General features: G+C 38.7%; 1 protein-coding gene across 1 annotated transcript in view; it reads left to right on the forward strand.

Moving 5' to 3' along the window:
- The window catches only part of LOC109927845 (protein furry homolog-like), a 291518-nt gene that overhangs the window by 219998 nt on the left and 57027 nt on the right, over positions 1 to 14493 (forward strand). Inside the window, exons 16-18 of the mRNA XM_048599687.1 lie at positions 3249 to 3425; positions 5256 to 5456; positions 13573 to 13743. Of these exons, the coding sequence (XP_048455644.1) occupies positions 3249 to 3425; positions 5256 to 5456; positions 13573 to 13743 (549 nt within the window). The remainder of the gene's footprint in view (positions 1 to 3248; positions 3426 to 5255; positions 5457 to 13572; positions 13744 to 14493) is intronic.

The raw sequence follows: 14493 nt of genomic DNA on the forward strand, positions 1-14493 counted from the left end.
AAGCAGCATCATAGGAGCAGAGAGGCTGACGTTTCGGGCCTAGACCCTTCGGGTCTTCCTATGATGCTGCTTGGCCTGCTGTGTTCATCCAGCCCTGCACCTTGTTGTCTCTCTTCTTTCATTTGAACATGGCTTTACCAAAGCTCTTTAAAAAGTGATATCTTCTATCCTTGGTGGGCATTGAATAGATGTTTAATTATAAAAATGTTAGGACAATGACAAGAACAAGCTGTCCCCATTGATTTTTTATCCCCCTGTATGTTTAGCTCAGATGATCCCAGGGTCCAGTTATCACTGAAATTACACTTAATACCAAGATGGTGCAGTTTATTTTCAATCTGAGAGAGCTAGCCACGATAGGGAGAATATTAGTAAATATGTTTTTAATCTTGCAAATGTTCAGTTGAACAAAATTCTTTCACATTTAAGGACTTAATAATTAACCAGTTAGAAAACACAGTAATAACCTCCATGTGGAGAAGGGTGATAAAGATGCAAAGGTTCTTATCATCATACATGTGTGAAAGTTGACCTGTCAAGTAATAATCCCATCAGGGCAAAGGAGAAAAAGTGAGTTAAGTAGCAAATGTTCAAAATTGAGAGGATGTATTGACCATTTTTTTGTAAAAATAGAAGTGGAAACTGGAAATACAGTGCTTTAGAGGCACAAATAGCAACAGAATAAAGAATGTTACACAAAAGGTGTCCAATACAGAATATAAGAAAAGTAGAGTGAGTGTGTGAGAGAAATTTTTCAATTACCTGAGAATAAGAAAATCTTTTAGAAGAAGCGAATCACAGCATAAAACTAGGTATTTAAACTGTCATGTCAATGCTAGCTTGCTGCAAGAGCAGCACAGCTGGCATTAGTCTCCCGTCCTTTTCCTCATTCTTGTAGTTCTGCAAGGTGGTTCTTTTCAGGTGCTTTTCAAATTCACTTTAGAAAACTATTGCATAAGCTTACGTGTGTGTACATGTTTATAAATTAAGAGTAAGAGTTGGCTCCTGAAGCCTGCTCTGCCATTCATTAAGATTGTGGCTGACCTGATTACTCCACATTTCTGCCAACCACAATTAACCTTTCTCCACATTGCTCATCGAGAATCCATCTACCTGTGCCTTCTAAATACTCAAATAGTCTAATTCCACCATCTTTTGAGGAAGAGCATTCCAAAGAGAGAGAATTCTGAGAGAAAAAAATTCTCCTTACCTTTGTCTTAAGTGGCGGCTTCCTGATTTTAATCTGCCTCTACCCAACACTGAGATACCGCAGTCCAGATCTTAACCATTTTCGGCATGAAGAAATGTTTTTCCTAATCTCTCTATTTTTGTTTTGCCAATTACCTTAAATTGGTGTCTTCCAGAGGTAAACATTTCCACTCTAAATTCGTCACAGTTTTAACTGGTCAATCAAATTTCTTGTCAATCTTCTGTTACTGGAGAGAGAAATGTTTGCCAGGACACAGGGATAAATCCCCTGCTTGTTCTGAAATGGTATTGTTGGATTTTTTTTTATATCCACCACAGCAGGGAAGATTGAACCCTGCTTCAGTGATTAATCTGGAAGACATCAATCCAGCTTCAGTGGTGGGTAAACTATTAGAAGCTATTCTGAGGGACAGAATTAATCTGCACTTGGTAAAGCAGGGATTAATCAGGAACAGTCAGCGTGGTTTTGTTAAGGGGAGATCATGTTTGACTAACTTGATTAAATTTTTTGAATAGGTAACCAGGTGTGTAGATGAGGGCAATGCATTCAATGTTGTTCAGCAAAGCTTTTGATAAAGTCCTATGTGGGATCCTGATGAAATTCAAGGAAATTGGCTAATTGAATCTAAATTTGGCCAAGTGAAAGCCTGTGTCCAAAAGGTTCCGCAGGGATCAGTATTGGGGCCCTTGTTGTTTGTGGTGTATATATAAGTGATTTAGACTTATATGTAGGAGGGTTGATCAATAAGTTCACAGATGATAAAAAAATAAAATTGACGTGATGGTAAATTGTGAGAAGGATAGCCCTAGATCACAGGAGGGTATAGATGGGCTGGTCAGATGGGCTAATCAGTAGCAAGTGGAATTCAATTTGGATAAGTATGGGCAGGACAAACAAGATGAGAATAAGAACAAATTGCTGGAAAATTCAGCGGGTCTGGCAGCATCTGTGGTATCAGCCTCCGATCGGAGGGACCTTGGTGTGCACAAAGCAGAACAGGTAGTTGGTTAAGAAGGCGTGTGGAATGGGACATGATTGACGTATAAGATTATGAGGGGCATAGATAGGGTGGACAGGAAGAGACTTCTCTCCCTCATTGAGGGATCAATGACCAGTGGGCAAAGATTTAAGATAAGAAAAATATTTTCCAACCCCTGCAGTCTGTTTGATCTAGATTCACCCACAATGTTATTAGGGAGAGGGTTGCGGGATTTTGATCCAGCTACAGTGAAGGAACAGCCATATACTTCCACATAAGGATGATGAATGACTTAGGGGGGAGCTTGCATATCGTGGTGTTCCCTTGTATTTGTTGGTGTCAAGTTGCTTTTGTGTTGTAGAAGCTGCACTCATTCAGGCAACTGGGGACTATTCCATCACGCACCTGATCATGCTCTGCACATGGTGGGCAGGCTTTGGAGAGTCAGAAAGTGAGCTACTTACTGTAAAATTCCTAATCTTTGTCTTGTTCTTGCAGCTACAGTATTTATATAGTTAGTCCAGTTCAGTTTCTGGTCAGTGCTAACACCGAGGATGTTGATGGTGGGGTCTCAATGATGATAATGCCATTGAATGTCGAGGGAGGATGGTTGGGTTTTCTCTTGTTGGAGATGGTCATTGCCTGACTGTTGTGTGGCATGAATGTTATTTACCACTTTTCACCTGAAACCTGGATATTGTCCAGGACTTGCTGCATTTGAACTTGGACTGCATCAAGCAGAGATTTGAAAACATGGATGAGAATTTTAAAATCAAGACGTTCCTCAATTCGACTCACTGTAGGTCAGCAAACATGAAGAATCAGAACACAACTTATGCTAATCCCAGGTGGATGTAAAATTTAAAAAAGAAAAGCCATACGGGGTTACCATTTCCTAGTACCCAGGCATCCGATATCTTTGGCACAGACTTGGGAGCTGGCCATGTATTCAACCTCAGACACAGGAGGCTTAAAAATGAGGAGAGTAAAAAAGTGACTTCAAAACGTGTTTTTACAAAGGCATGTTATACCTGTGTATAATTGCAAAATATTTTTTAGGTTATATTTTCATCCAGTGAAGACTTAGATATTGCAGAGCAGCAGACAAGTTTAATCTCCACAACTGAAGAGCCAATCAGAGAAGAGGAAGTACCAGTAGAGGATGCTAATACTGAACAGCAATTTGGAGTGTTGAAGGATTTTGATTTCTTAGACGTTGAACTGGAAGATGCGGAGGTAAGAAACTTCTGCAGTGGTTTGAGATGGCAAACTAAAATTGCATGTCTATTATATTTTATTGCACCAAGGACATGACAACTAAGTTGAGTATCAGAAAAGGGAAATTATATTATAACATTATATCCAAGTTTCACTTTGTTTTCCTTGAAGGTAGAACTTGAATATTGTTCATAAAATGCAAATCACTCTGGACTATAATTTTAGAAACCATTGGAAATAATTCTGGTTTCCTCTTTGATATTTCGTAAAACAAATGTTTGTAACCTGTACTTTAAATAAGTGCATTTTAAATAAATAATGTAAATCTTCCTGTAGATTGGGAAAATACAAAAAAAAATTAGTGAATCTACTTCCTAATTTGATTTTGCTTTTGAATACACTGATTGTTCCAGAAAGCCTTATGTCACAGCACTTTGCATGAAGAACTTTTTCCTGGATTCACTGTTAACAAACTTAGATTGAATTTTAAGAGTCAAATGTTAAATTGCTATAGTGGGATCGCTTCTAACTCACTGTTGTTGATTCAAGCCACAGTGCAAAATTTGAACATCTAATTGTGTTGACACATTAATGCAGTACCAAGAGAGCACCTCATTTTTGGAGGTTTCTTCTTTTGATTAAGGTTATAAACCGAGATCCCAATTACTTATTCAAAGTGCCTGTAAAAGTGCTATGATTCTATTCAGGGACGATTGGGAAAGCTCTTAACCTGTGCTAGCAACGTAGATTCAGTGCCCATTTAATTCATGCTAATTTGGAGTCTTATGTAATTGTTAACTTCCATGTTTGCCTACATGATATCAGTGACTGTCAGAGAATGTCACTGATTGACTATAGGTTGTATGGTATAACAGTGTTTATCTACAATCTATTTTCTCACTTTTGCCAGAGAATAGCCATGGCTCCCATACTGTCCCAATATACTTCAGGCTTCCTGTTATGAGATAAATTTAAATCTAGGTTTTCCCTAGAAAGAAGAGGATAGCCATGGAATTCAAAAGTCACAAGTGGCTCTGAGAGACTTGGATAATATCTTTAAATAGCATATGCAGCTGATGAAATGTTAAAAAGATGATTTGCACGTCCTGCATGTGTTTTGTTACTTGAAGTTTCACACCCTAACCAAACACCTGGTAATTCAATGTAATTGATGTTTGTTCAGATTAAGGCATACTCCTGTTTCTTACATCGTGCCAAATATTTCTCTTTTCTTACTTTTTAATGCTGGTCATCTCTTTTCCTCATTGCTAACCAGGAGCTGCAGGTAAGTTGCAGCCTGGTGCAGTGTTTTGTTGAGTCTTGTCTGTGGTAAATGTTGAATGTTAGTTAATGGAATAGCATTACTGTGCAAAGCCAAGATGTTCTGTTTATATTTGTGTGCAAATTTTGGCCCTTCGAGGACATGCCTGTAAATAAATGTTAAAAACAAAATTAACAAGCAACACACTTACATTCTTAAGATAGTTTTTAATGTTAGTGAATGTAAAATATGTTTAACTTTTGTAAATTTGTTACGTATTTGCATAAAGTGCCATAATAGATAATAGTGAACAATGTTTATTAATGTGGTCGACTGCATGTTTCATGTATTGCTGCAAACTGAATTATTTCTGGGTATTTCAGTTAGCCACTAGGGATTTAGAGCTGTATTGTGCAGTGTGTTCATGGAATAAGCTACTTTCAACACACTCTTAATAAGCTACTGTCGACACACCTGTAATGTACAGTCCCATAAAGCTCTGGCAGCATTTCAGGTGATTCTATGAATTGCAGTTTTTAAGAAAATTCTTATTAAGAAATAATAAATTAAAAGTAAAACTGTTGCAGGGTGAAAGCATGGACAACTTTAATTGGGGCGTACGGAGGCGTTCATTGGATAGCATCGAGAAGGGAGATACACCATCGCTTCAGGAATTCCAGTATTCAGGAAGCACACCCAGCTTAACCTTAACCAATCAGGAGGACACCGATGAATCATCCGAGGAGGAGGTATTGGCTGAAAGTCAGATGTTAACCCAATCACAGATAGTAAGTCATTGCTTTTCTCCTGTGTTACACAATCCATTTATATTTATATTTTTGTTTCAGAAGTTCTGCTAATGGATATACCAAATGAACTTTAGGAGGCTATGAATCTCCAAGACTTAATGTCAATTCCAATGCTCTTTTTTTGAATTCCTGGCATTTCTCACTATCAAAATCTAGCTACTCATGGGTCATAATTTGTATCATAAGCAATTTTAAATTTCTGTTCCTCAGAATGAAATTTGCTTTCTTAACCTCATCAGTAATCATCAGAAGGATTGAGAAAGCAATTAAATGAATTATGCAATTGGCACAAGACATCACATGAAATATACATTTTAAAGTCTGTTTCAGAACCTTTGTAAATAAGTAACGTTGAGGAATATATACCTGCCCAAATCCCATAGATTTTTCATTGTTATTTGAACTTATCAATTTCCTTTTCTCCCTTTTTTTGAACAAATTAATGTCACCTTACTGGTTTATTTGTAAACTATCTTTTGTTTTTACTGGCAGTATTTTTCCCCTCACAAACCCCAGTGGTGCCTTGAGCTATTTCACTTTTACGCTTAATTGGTAGTGAGATTTCTCTAGAACTGCCATCAATGTACAGTGGGATGTGTGCAACATAGAAGATCACTTAGCTTGTTGATTTGATACGGTCTTTCTGCAAGAGCGATTGAACAATTAGCACAAATCTTGTCTCCTCTTCAGGTGCTCATCCAATTCTTTGTGAAAGCCGGAATTGAGTCTGCCTCCACCACTCTCTTAGGCAATGTATTCTGAATCCTGATCACTCACTGAATAAAAAAGATTTTCTTTGTTACTTTCAGTTCTTTTGTCATTTATCTTAAAACTCTAGTTCTTAATAGTTTTATCAATAGGTTCAGTTTCTACATGTTCTATCCAGATCCCTCATGATTTTGACCACTTGAATCAGATCTCCTCTCAATCTTCTTAGCTGCTTCAATTTCCATTTAACTGAAGTTGCTTATCCCAAAGCCATTCTCACAAAGCTTTCCTGAGCCCTCACTAATATTCACATTCTTCCAAAAGTGTAATGCCTAGAAATTTACACACTACTCCAGTTGAGACCAAAACAGTATAATAAAGCATTATCTTGGCTTTATTGCTTTTATACTCTATTCTACTATTTATAAAGCCTTATCGTATATGCCAATTGAGCCAATTTCTCACCCTGCCCTGCCACCCTCAAACTTTTGTGCACATACCTTTTTGTACCTATTAGTTTATATTACCTCTCTTCCTACCAAAATTAAAATTTAAAGTATATTAGCTTGCAGTTCACAGTACTTCTAAATTTTGTCATCGACAAATTTTGAAAATGTGTCCTGTACAGCCAAGTGTATATTGTTCTAGCCCCTGAGTACCTACCTCTAGTCTGAAAAAGAGCTTTTGATCAGTACCCTGTTTCCTGTCACTCTCACAAATAAGCATGCTGCCGTTATCCCTTTTATTCCCTGGCTTCAACTTTGCTGACGTATCTATTATCAACATATTTTGGCAGCCCAAAGACAACATGTCAACCCTATTACACTCATGAGCTTTATTACAGAAAGGAGCGAGACAGAAAGCAGGAAACTGTAAGACAGCTGACCAAACATCTGCCATGTTGAAATTGTTGGAATCCATTATTCAGGAGGTCATAATACGATCAGGCTGGCTTTATGCAAGGGAAACTTTGTTTAACTAATGGCGGCATGGTAGCTCAGTGGTTAGCAGTGCTGCCTCACAGCACCAGGGACCCAGGTTCGAATCCAGCCTCGGGCGACTGTCTGTGTGGAGTTTGCACATTCTCCCCGTGTCTGCGTGGGTTTTCTCTGGGTGCTCTGGTTTCCTCCCAAAGTCCAATGATGTGTGGGTTAGGGGAATGGTTATGCTAAATTGCCCATAGTGTCCAGGGTGGGAAATTTAGGGATGGTGTAGGGGGTGGGTCTGGGTGGGATGCTCCTCAGAGGGCATTTGATTTGATTTTCCTTATCCAAGCTTAATTAACCATGCCATAAAAGAACATATTAAATTCAGAATTTCATGTTCCCACTAGAATACAGAACATAGAACATTACAGCGCAGTACAGGCCCTTCGGCCCTCGATGTTGCACCAACCTGTGAAACCAATCTGAAGCCCATCTAACCTACACTATTCCATTATCATCCATATGTTTATCCAACGACCATTTAAATGCCCTTAACGTTGGCGAGTCTACTACTGTTGCAGGCAGGGCATTCCACGCCCTTACTACTCTCTGAGTAAAGAACCTACCTCTGACATCTGTCCTATATCTATCACCCCTCAATTTAAAGCTATGTCCCCTCGTGCTAGCCATCACCATCCGAAGAAAAAGGCTCTCACTGTCCACCCTATCTAATCCTCTGATCATCCTGTATGTCTCTATTAAGTCACCTCTTAACCACCTCTCTAACGAAAACAGCCTCAAGTCCCTCGGCCTTTCCTCATAAGACCTTCCCTCCATACCAGGCAACATCCTGGTAAATCTCCTCTGCACCCTTTCCAATGCTTCCACATCCTTCCTATAATGCGGCGACCAGAACTGTACGCAATACTCCAAGTGCGGCCGCACCAGAGTTTTGTACAGCTGCAACATGACCTCATGGCTCCGAAACTCAATCCCTCTACCAATAAAACCTAACACACCGTACGCCTTCTTAACAACCCTATCAACCTGAGTGGCAACTTTCAGGGATCGATGCACCTGGACACTGAGATCTCTCTGCTCATCCACACTACCAAGAATCTTACCATTAGCCCAGTGCTCTGTACTCCTGTTACTCCTTCCAAAGTGAATTACCTCACACTTTTCGGCATTAAACTCCATTTGCCACCTCTCAGCCCAGCTCTGCAGCTTATCTATGTCCCTCTGTAACCTGCAACATCATTCCACACTATCCACAACTCCACCGACTTTAGTGTCATCCGCAAATTTACTAACCCATCCTTCTACACCCTCATCCAGGTCATTTATAAAAATGACAAACAGCAGTGGCCCCAAAACAAATCCTTGCGGTACACCACTAGTAACTGAACTCCAGGATGAACATTTCCCATCAACCACCACCCTCTGTTTTCTTACAGCTAGCCAATTTCTGATCCAAACCACTAAATCACCCTCAATCCCATGCCTCCGTATTTTCTGCAATAGCCTACGTGGGGAACCTTATCAAATGCTTTACTGAAATCCAAATACACCACATCAACCGCTTTACCCTCATCCACCTGTTTGGTCACCTTCTCAAAGAACTCAATAAGGTTTGTGAGGCACGACCTACCCTTCACAAAACCGTGTTGACCATCCCAAATCAAATTATTCCTTTCTACATGATTATAAATCCTATCTCTTATAATCCTTTCCAACACTTTACCCACAACCGAAGTAAGGCTCACTGGTCTATAATTACCAGGTTTGTCGCTACTCCCCTTCTTGAACAAGAGGACAACATTTGCTATCCTCCAGTCTTCTGGCACTATTCCTGTAGACAATGACGACATAAAGATCAAAGCCAAAGGCTCTGCAATCTCCTCCCTAGCTTCCCAGAGAATCCTAGGATAAATCCCATCCGGCCCAGGGGACTTATCTGTTTTCACACTTTCCAGAATTGCTAACACCTCCTCCTTATGAACCTCAATCCCGTCTAGTCTAATAGCCTGTATCTCAGTATTCTCCTCGACAACATTGTCTTTTTCCTGTGTGAATGCTGACAAAAATATTCATTTAGCGCCTCTCCTATCTCTTCCGACTCCATGCATAACTTCCCACTACTGTCCTTGACTGGCCGTAATCTTACTCTAGTCATTCTTTTATTCCTGACATACGTATAGAAAGCTTTAGGGTTTTCCTTGATTCTACCTGCTAAAGACTTCTCATGTCCCCTCCTGGCTCTTCTTAGCTCTCTCTTTAGGTCCTTCCTGGCTAACTTGTAACTCTCAAGCGCCCTAACTGAGCCTTCACACCTCATCTCTACATAAGCCTCCTTCTTCCTCTTGACAAGAGATTCAACTTCTTTAGTAAACCATGGTTCCCTCGCTCGACCACTTCCTCCCTGCCTGACAGGTACATACTTATCAAGGACACGCAGTAGCTGTTCCTTGAACAAGTTCCACATTTCAATTGTGCCCAGCCCCTGCAGTTTCCTTGTCCATCCTATGCATCCTAAATCTTGCCTAATCGCCTCATAATTGCCTTTCCCCCAGCTATAACTCTTGCCCTGCGGTATATACCTATCCCTTTCCATCGCTAAAGTAAACGTAACCGAATTGTGGTCACTATCACCAAAGTGCTCACCTACCTCCAAATCTAACACCTGGCCTGGTTCATTACCCAGTACCAAATCCAATGTGGCCTCGCCTCTTGTTGGCCTATCTACATACTGTGTCAGGAAACCCTCCTGCACACATTGGACAAAAACTGACCCATCTAAAGTACTCGAACTATAGCGTTTCCAGTCAATATTTGGAAAGTTAAAGTCCCCTCTAACAACCACCCTGTTACTTTCACTCCTAGCCTTTCCTCTACATCTCTGGAACTTTTTGGAGGCCTATAGAAAACTCTCAACAGGGTGACCTCTCCTTGCCTGTTTCTTACCTCAGTAGACGAGTCCTCATCAAACATCCTTTCTGCGACCGTAATACTGTCCTTGACTAACAATGCCATACCTCCCCCTCTTTTACCACGTTCCCTGATCTGACTGAAACATCTAAACCCCGGAACCTGCAGAGATCAGAACTGGATTTTTGATCACACAAGAATGTAGTGTGATCTTAGAAGTTTTAAGAGATGGTCTATAACTAACATAAATAGCTTTCCTATGACAACAATTAACATATTTTCTTCTCTCAGGCTTTATGACTGTTCTAGAAAGGGACCAAGGGCTCTAATTCTCTAATTATTAAAGTTCTCAATGTTACATCAGTGCTGGTAACATTCTTGATACAATGTTAGAATTATATCATTACTGCACACTGAAAAAAACATTAAATTTGATCAGCTGTGTACTTAACCAGCACCAAAATTCTAAGATTACAAGATTACACTCAGCACGTAATTTAGGGAATAAAAACAAAAACAAACAGAATGCTGCAGAAACTCAGCAGGCCCAGCAACTCTGTAGCGAGAAATAGAGTTAACATTTTGAGTCTGACATGACTGTTTAGACTGGGGATAATTTGGAGAATTTGATAATGAGATGTAGAAGTCAATGTAACAGTTTTGTAATGCTTTTGATTTTCTGAACATTAAAACTAAATGGATTTTACAGATTGATAAAATGGTGCATCACAGAGGGAGGCATTTGGCCCCTGATGTTTGTGCCAGACATTTGGTACTGCCATCTAATTAATCCAACTTCCCAACTCTATCCCTATTTTCCCCTTTCACTCAAATTCTACTTTGAATTTTACCAACCAGTTTGCTTCCTCAAACACCTTATTGAATTGCATTCCAATTTGCAACAGTACACTGCATTAAAAAGCATTTCCTCATGTCATTTCAGATTTGTCAACCCTTTAAATTTGCATGACATTTATACATAAATCTGCACAGAGATCGCTTTTGCAGTCGAAGTATCAAAAGATGATAAAGAAGTATTGCTTGATCAAGAAGATGAAAAGTGTTTCTCCATGATCTTTGCTCAGGATTACTGAAACTAGCTACTATTAAAATTAAGGAAACCAATTTATTTATATAGCATTTTTATTTGCATTCATTCCCCATATTCAGGAAGTGGTTAAGTCTCTGTGGCACATTGTCCGTTTGGCTTGGGTGATATAGAGAGCTCACTGGAAAGAAGCCAATGTGTCATCCAACAAGCTGATCAACCAGGTTTCTGTAAAATGTATCTAACATAAGATTTATAACAGAGAAGGAGGCCATTTGGCCTATTTTGACTGCCAGCTGAGAAAGATCCTTCCAAACTAATCCCACTGGTCAGTAGCCCTGGAGTTTTCAGCACCTCAGACGCATATGCAAGTTATTTTGAATACACTGAGGGCTCTTGCCTCTTCTCCCTTTGAATTCAGATCTCCAACACTCTCTGAATGAAAGAATTATTTTCAACTTCCTAATTATTTTAAATCTATGCTCCCTGGCCATTGACCTTTTTTGCAATGGAACTGTACCTTTCTCATCCACTCTATCTAGATGTCTCATAATTTTATACACTTGAATAAAATCTCCCTGCAGCTACCCGTGTTCTAAAGAAGACAGCCATATTATGTTTAATCATTCCTTGTAGCCAAAATTCTTTAATCTTGGTAACAGATCTTCTCTAGCGCAACTACAAGTACTCTGATTAAAACTGATGATCAGAGCTTCTGCTACTTTATTCCTTGCATTACGTTGTTGCCTGTGGTATGCTAGGAGTGATTTCTCTTCCTTCAAGAGATTAAACACATTTCCTTCCTCCCTATTAATCCCATATAATATTTCATGCTAATCCTTTTCAAATACCTTCTGTGCCTCAATCCCCTCTATTACAAAAACATGCATGAAGAATTAATTGATAAACAACCCACATTTTCTTGCCTATACAAAAAAGTTGCCTTTTCATCTTTAGTTGCCTTACTGTTTTCTTAGTTGTCCTCTTGCTTTAATTTTTTAAACGTCATAGCATTTCCTTAATCTACTTTGTGTTTGTTGATTTTGTCTTGACCTGTCTTTATTTTCATCATTTATTTTTTAATATCACTATATCTTGTTATGCGTTACCAAGCTTTTTGCTGTGTTGAGGTTTTTGCATCTGACATTAGCTTTTATCTCATAATCCAAATGTATATGCTTTTCAACATTCAGTCTAAACTTGATTTCCATTCTTTTTCTTTATGGGAACATAATTTGTTCTGAATCCTCTACCACCACCCCAATGCTCCTCCTGCAGTGTTATTGATGCAGCATTAAGTAGCTGCTTCTAGTCTACTTTTGGCAAGTTACATCTCCATACCTTCTCCACAGCATAGTTGTATTCACCAGAAAAACTGTTGCCTTTCCCTAAATTCTGAATTGAATATTGAGTGCAGAGCAAAGTTTAGTCAAGTGTCTCCTGTGCTAACAGCCAGGCCCAACTTGACATTTTTTGAGTCACCCATTCCCTGTCTGTGTGGACCCCCTGAATTTGTCACATGACCACCTCTAAATATACATTATCTATGTAGCTCTCAACCTTCCAGATGCATACAGTAATGCCAGCTGCTGCTGAATCTTCAAAACCTGTGTAGTCGTCCAGAAGTTTCTGGCAGTTCTGACATGAACGTGATGTGCATCTCACAAGAATCAGATGTCCTGCCATACTTCTGTTTGTTAGACTAAACTTAGCAGAAATCAATTGAAGACTATTAAAGGCTTACTAAGAAAAACATTCACCAGCTACGCAACAATCAGCACTTTCTCTTGTGCTAATGTCTCTTTATATTTTTTAACCTTGCTGCTTGACATTCACACCCGCACTGTTCTGTAATTCACCTGAACTCCTTCAGATTCATGCTCTATACCTTCTGGATCTAGTTATAAAAACTTCAGTTTAACAAATTGCTTATTGAGCTGTCACCTGGTATAACTCAGCAAAGTTACATTTTGATTTTAATGAATATCCAATAAAAGAGCACAGACTTAAGTTGAATTAAATGTAGAACTCTTGGAAATCTCTGGCTGCTCTGAATAATTTATACTGTGCTGCCTCTCACTGCCTCTCTCACTTTTTATTACAATATTTGGCTATCCATTTTCACATTGCATATGAAAAAAGGTGAGAGTTTTATATCAAAACAAGTAGAACGAAGATTTCAGACTTAAAAACTGTACAAACTCCTGGCATTTAGTATACATATATGTCCATGCAATAGTTGTGATTTTTGGACAGTGGGAACTAATTGTTCCCTCAATTGCCTGGATGACAGGCTCTGTACCATTCACTGTTGAAACATTGAGCATCAAATTTTGTATCTGGTTTACCATGTTATTTTCTAGATTTTTAGTTTTTCACTTGGTTATTTTAATATTGAAATTTTTTCCCTTGTTACAATCTAGTAATAAGAAACAAATTCTCGTGGACTCACTCTTGCATGTAATTTCCTGTATCCTTCTCTTAGCTAAACAGTGATTCAATAATAGATGATGCTGCACCAAACCATGTGGAATCCTTGCAACAGTCAAGAGAAACAACGACGAATGAACTGTCTGATGAAGCACTACTGCCCAGAGCTGAGACCCCAAATTTAGAGACACTGCTTCCAGATAGCGCTAACAACCAGCTTCCTGAGGTGGGAAACAATGTGGGTCGAAATATGGGTTGGTGCATGGCTGATTTGGGATCTTTCTAATGCTGTTTATTCCTTGTATATTTCTGCATTGGAAGCTGATCAAATATTGCAAATTCACAGAACCAAATGAAATTTTAATATTTTTAACCTGTGATGGTATTTAGACAAGATGTATCTGTTATAAGATCTCTAAAAGGTTGCCTTTAGATTTGTAAATCGTTTACACAGGTTAAAAGTCTTCCTTTTGCCTAATAGATTTTTGCAGAGATCAATTTGAAGAAGAACTTTGCATTCTTTTTAATTGTGTTGTCTTCAAGGGTGATGGTGCTTTCTCTAAGCAACTGATTCTGGGAAATCTTAACTAGGCTTGGCAATGTTGATCTTTTCTTGGCTTTGCATACTGCATTATGATTATGGGTTGAGATTGTGGGTAATAACCTCAGGCTTGCTGTGTTAGCATATCATCTGATAATGTCTAGACCTGTGTCAGCTTTTGGGACTAACTTGATTTGTAAGTATTATAACATTCCTTTTATACTACATTTAAACTATATACTATTTATACTAACATAAATTTGATAATTGTGTCTAACAACTTTAAGTTGCTTATATTAGGTAGATAAATTCTGTACCTAAAATTTTTACCAAAACTATTGCTGTTATTTAAACATTTGGTTATAGACCTAAAATTACTGATTTACCTTTCTGTTTGTTATGAAGGAAGGTGTATTTTCAAAATGAAAGAAGGTA

The sequence above is a fragment of the Rhincodon typus genome, chromosome 1 (assembly GCF_021869965.1).
Source record: "Rhincodon typus isolate 14 chromosome 1, sRhiTyp1.1, whole genome shotgun sequence".
Lineage (NCBI taxonomy): Eukaryota > Metazoa > Chordata > Chondrichthyes > Orectolobiformes > Rhincodontidae > Rhincodon > Rhincodon typus.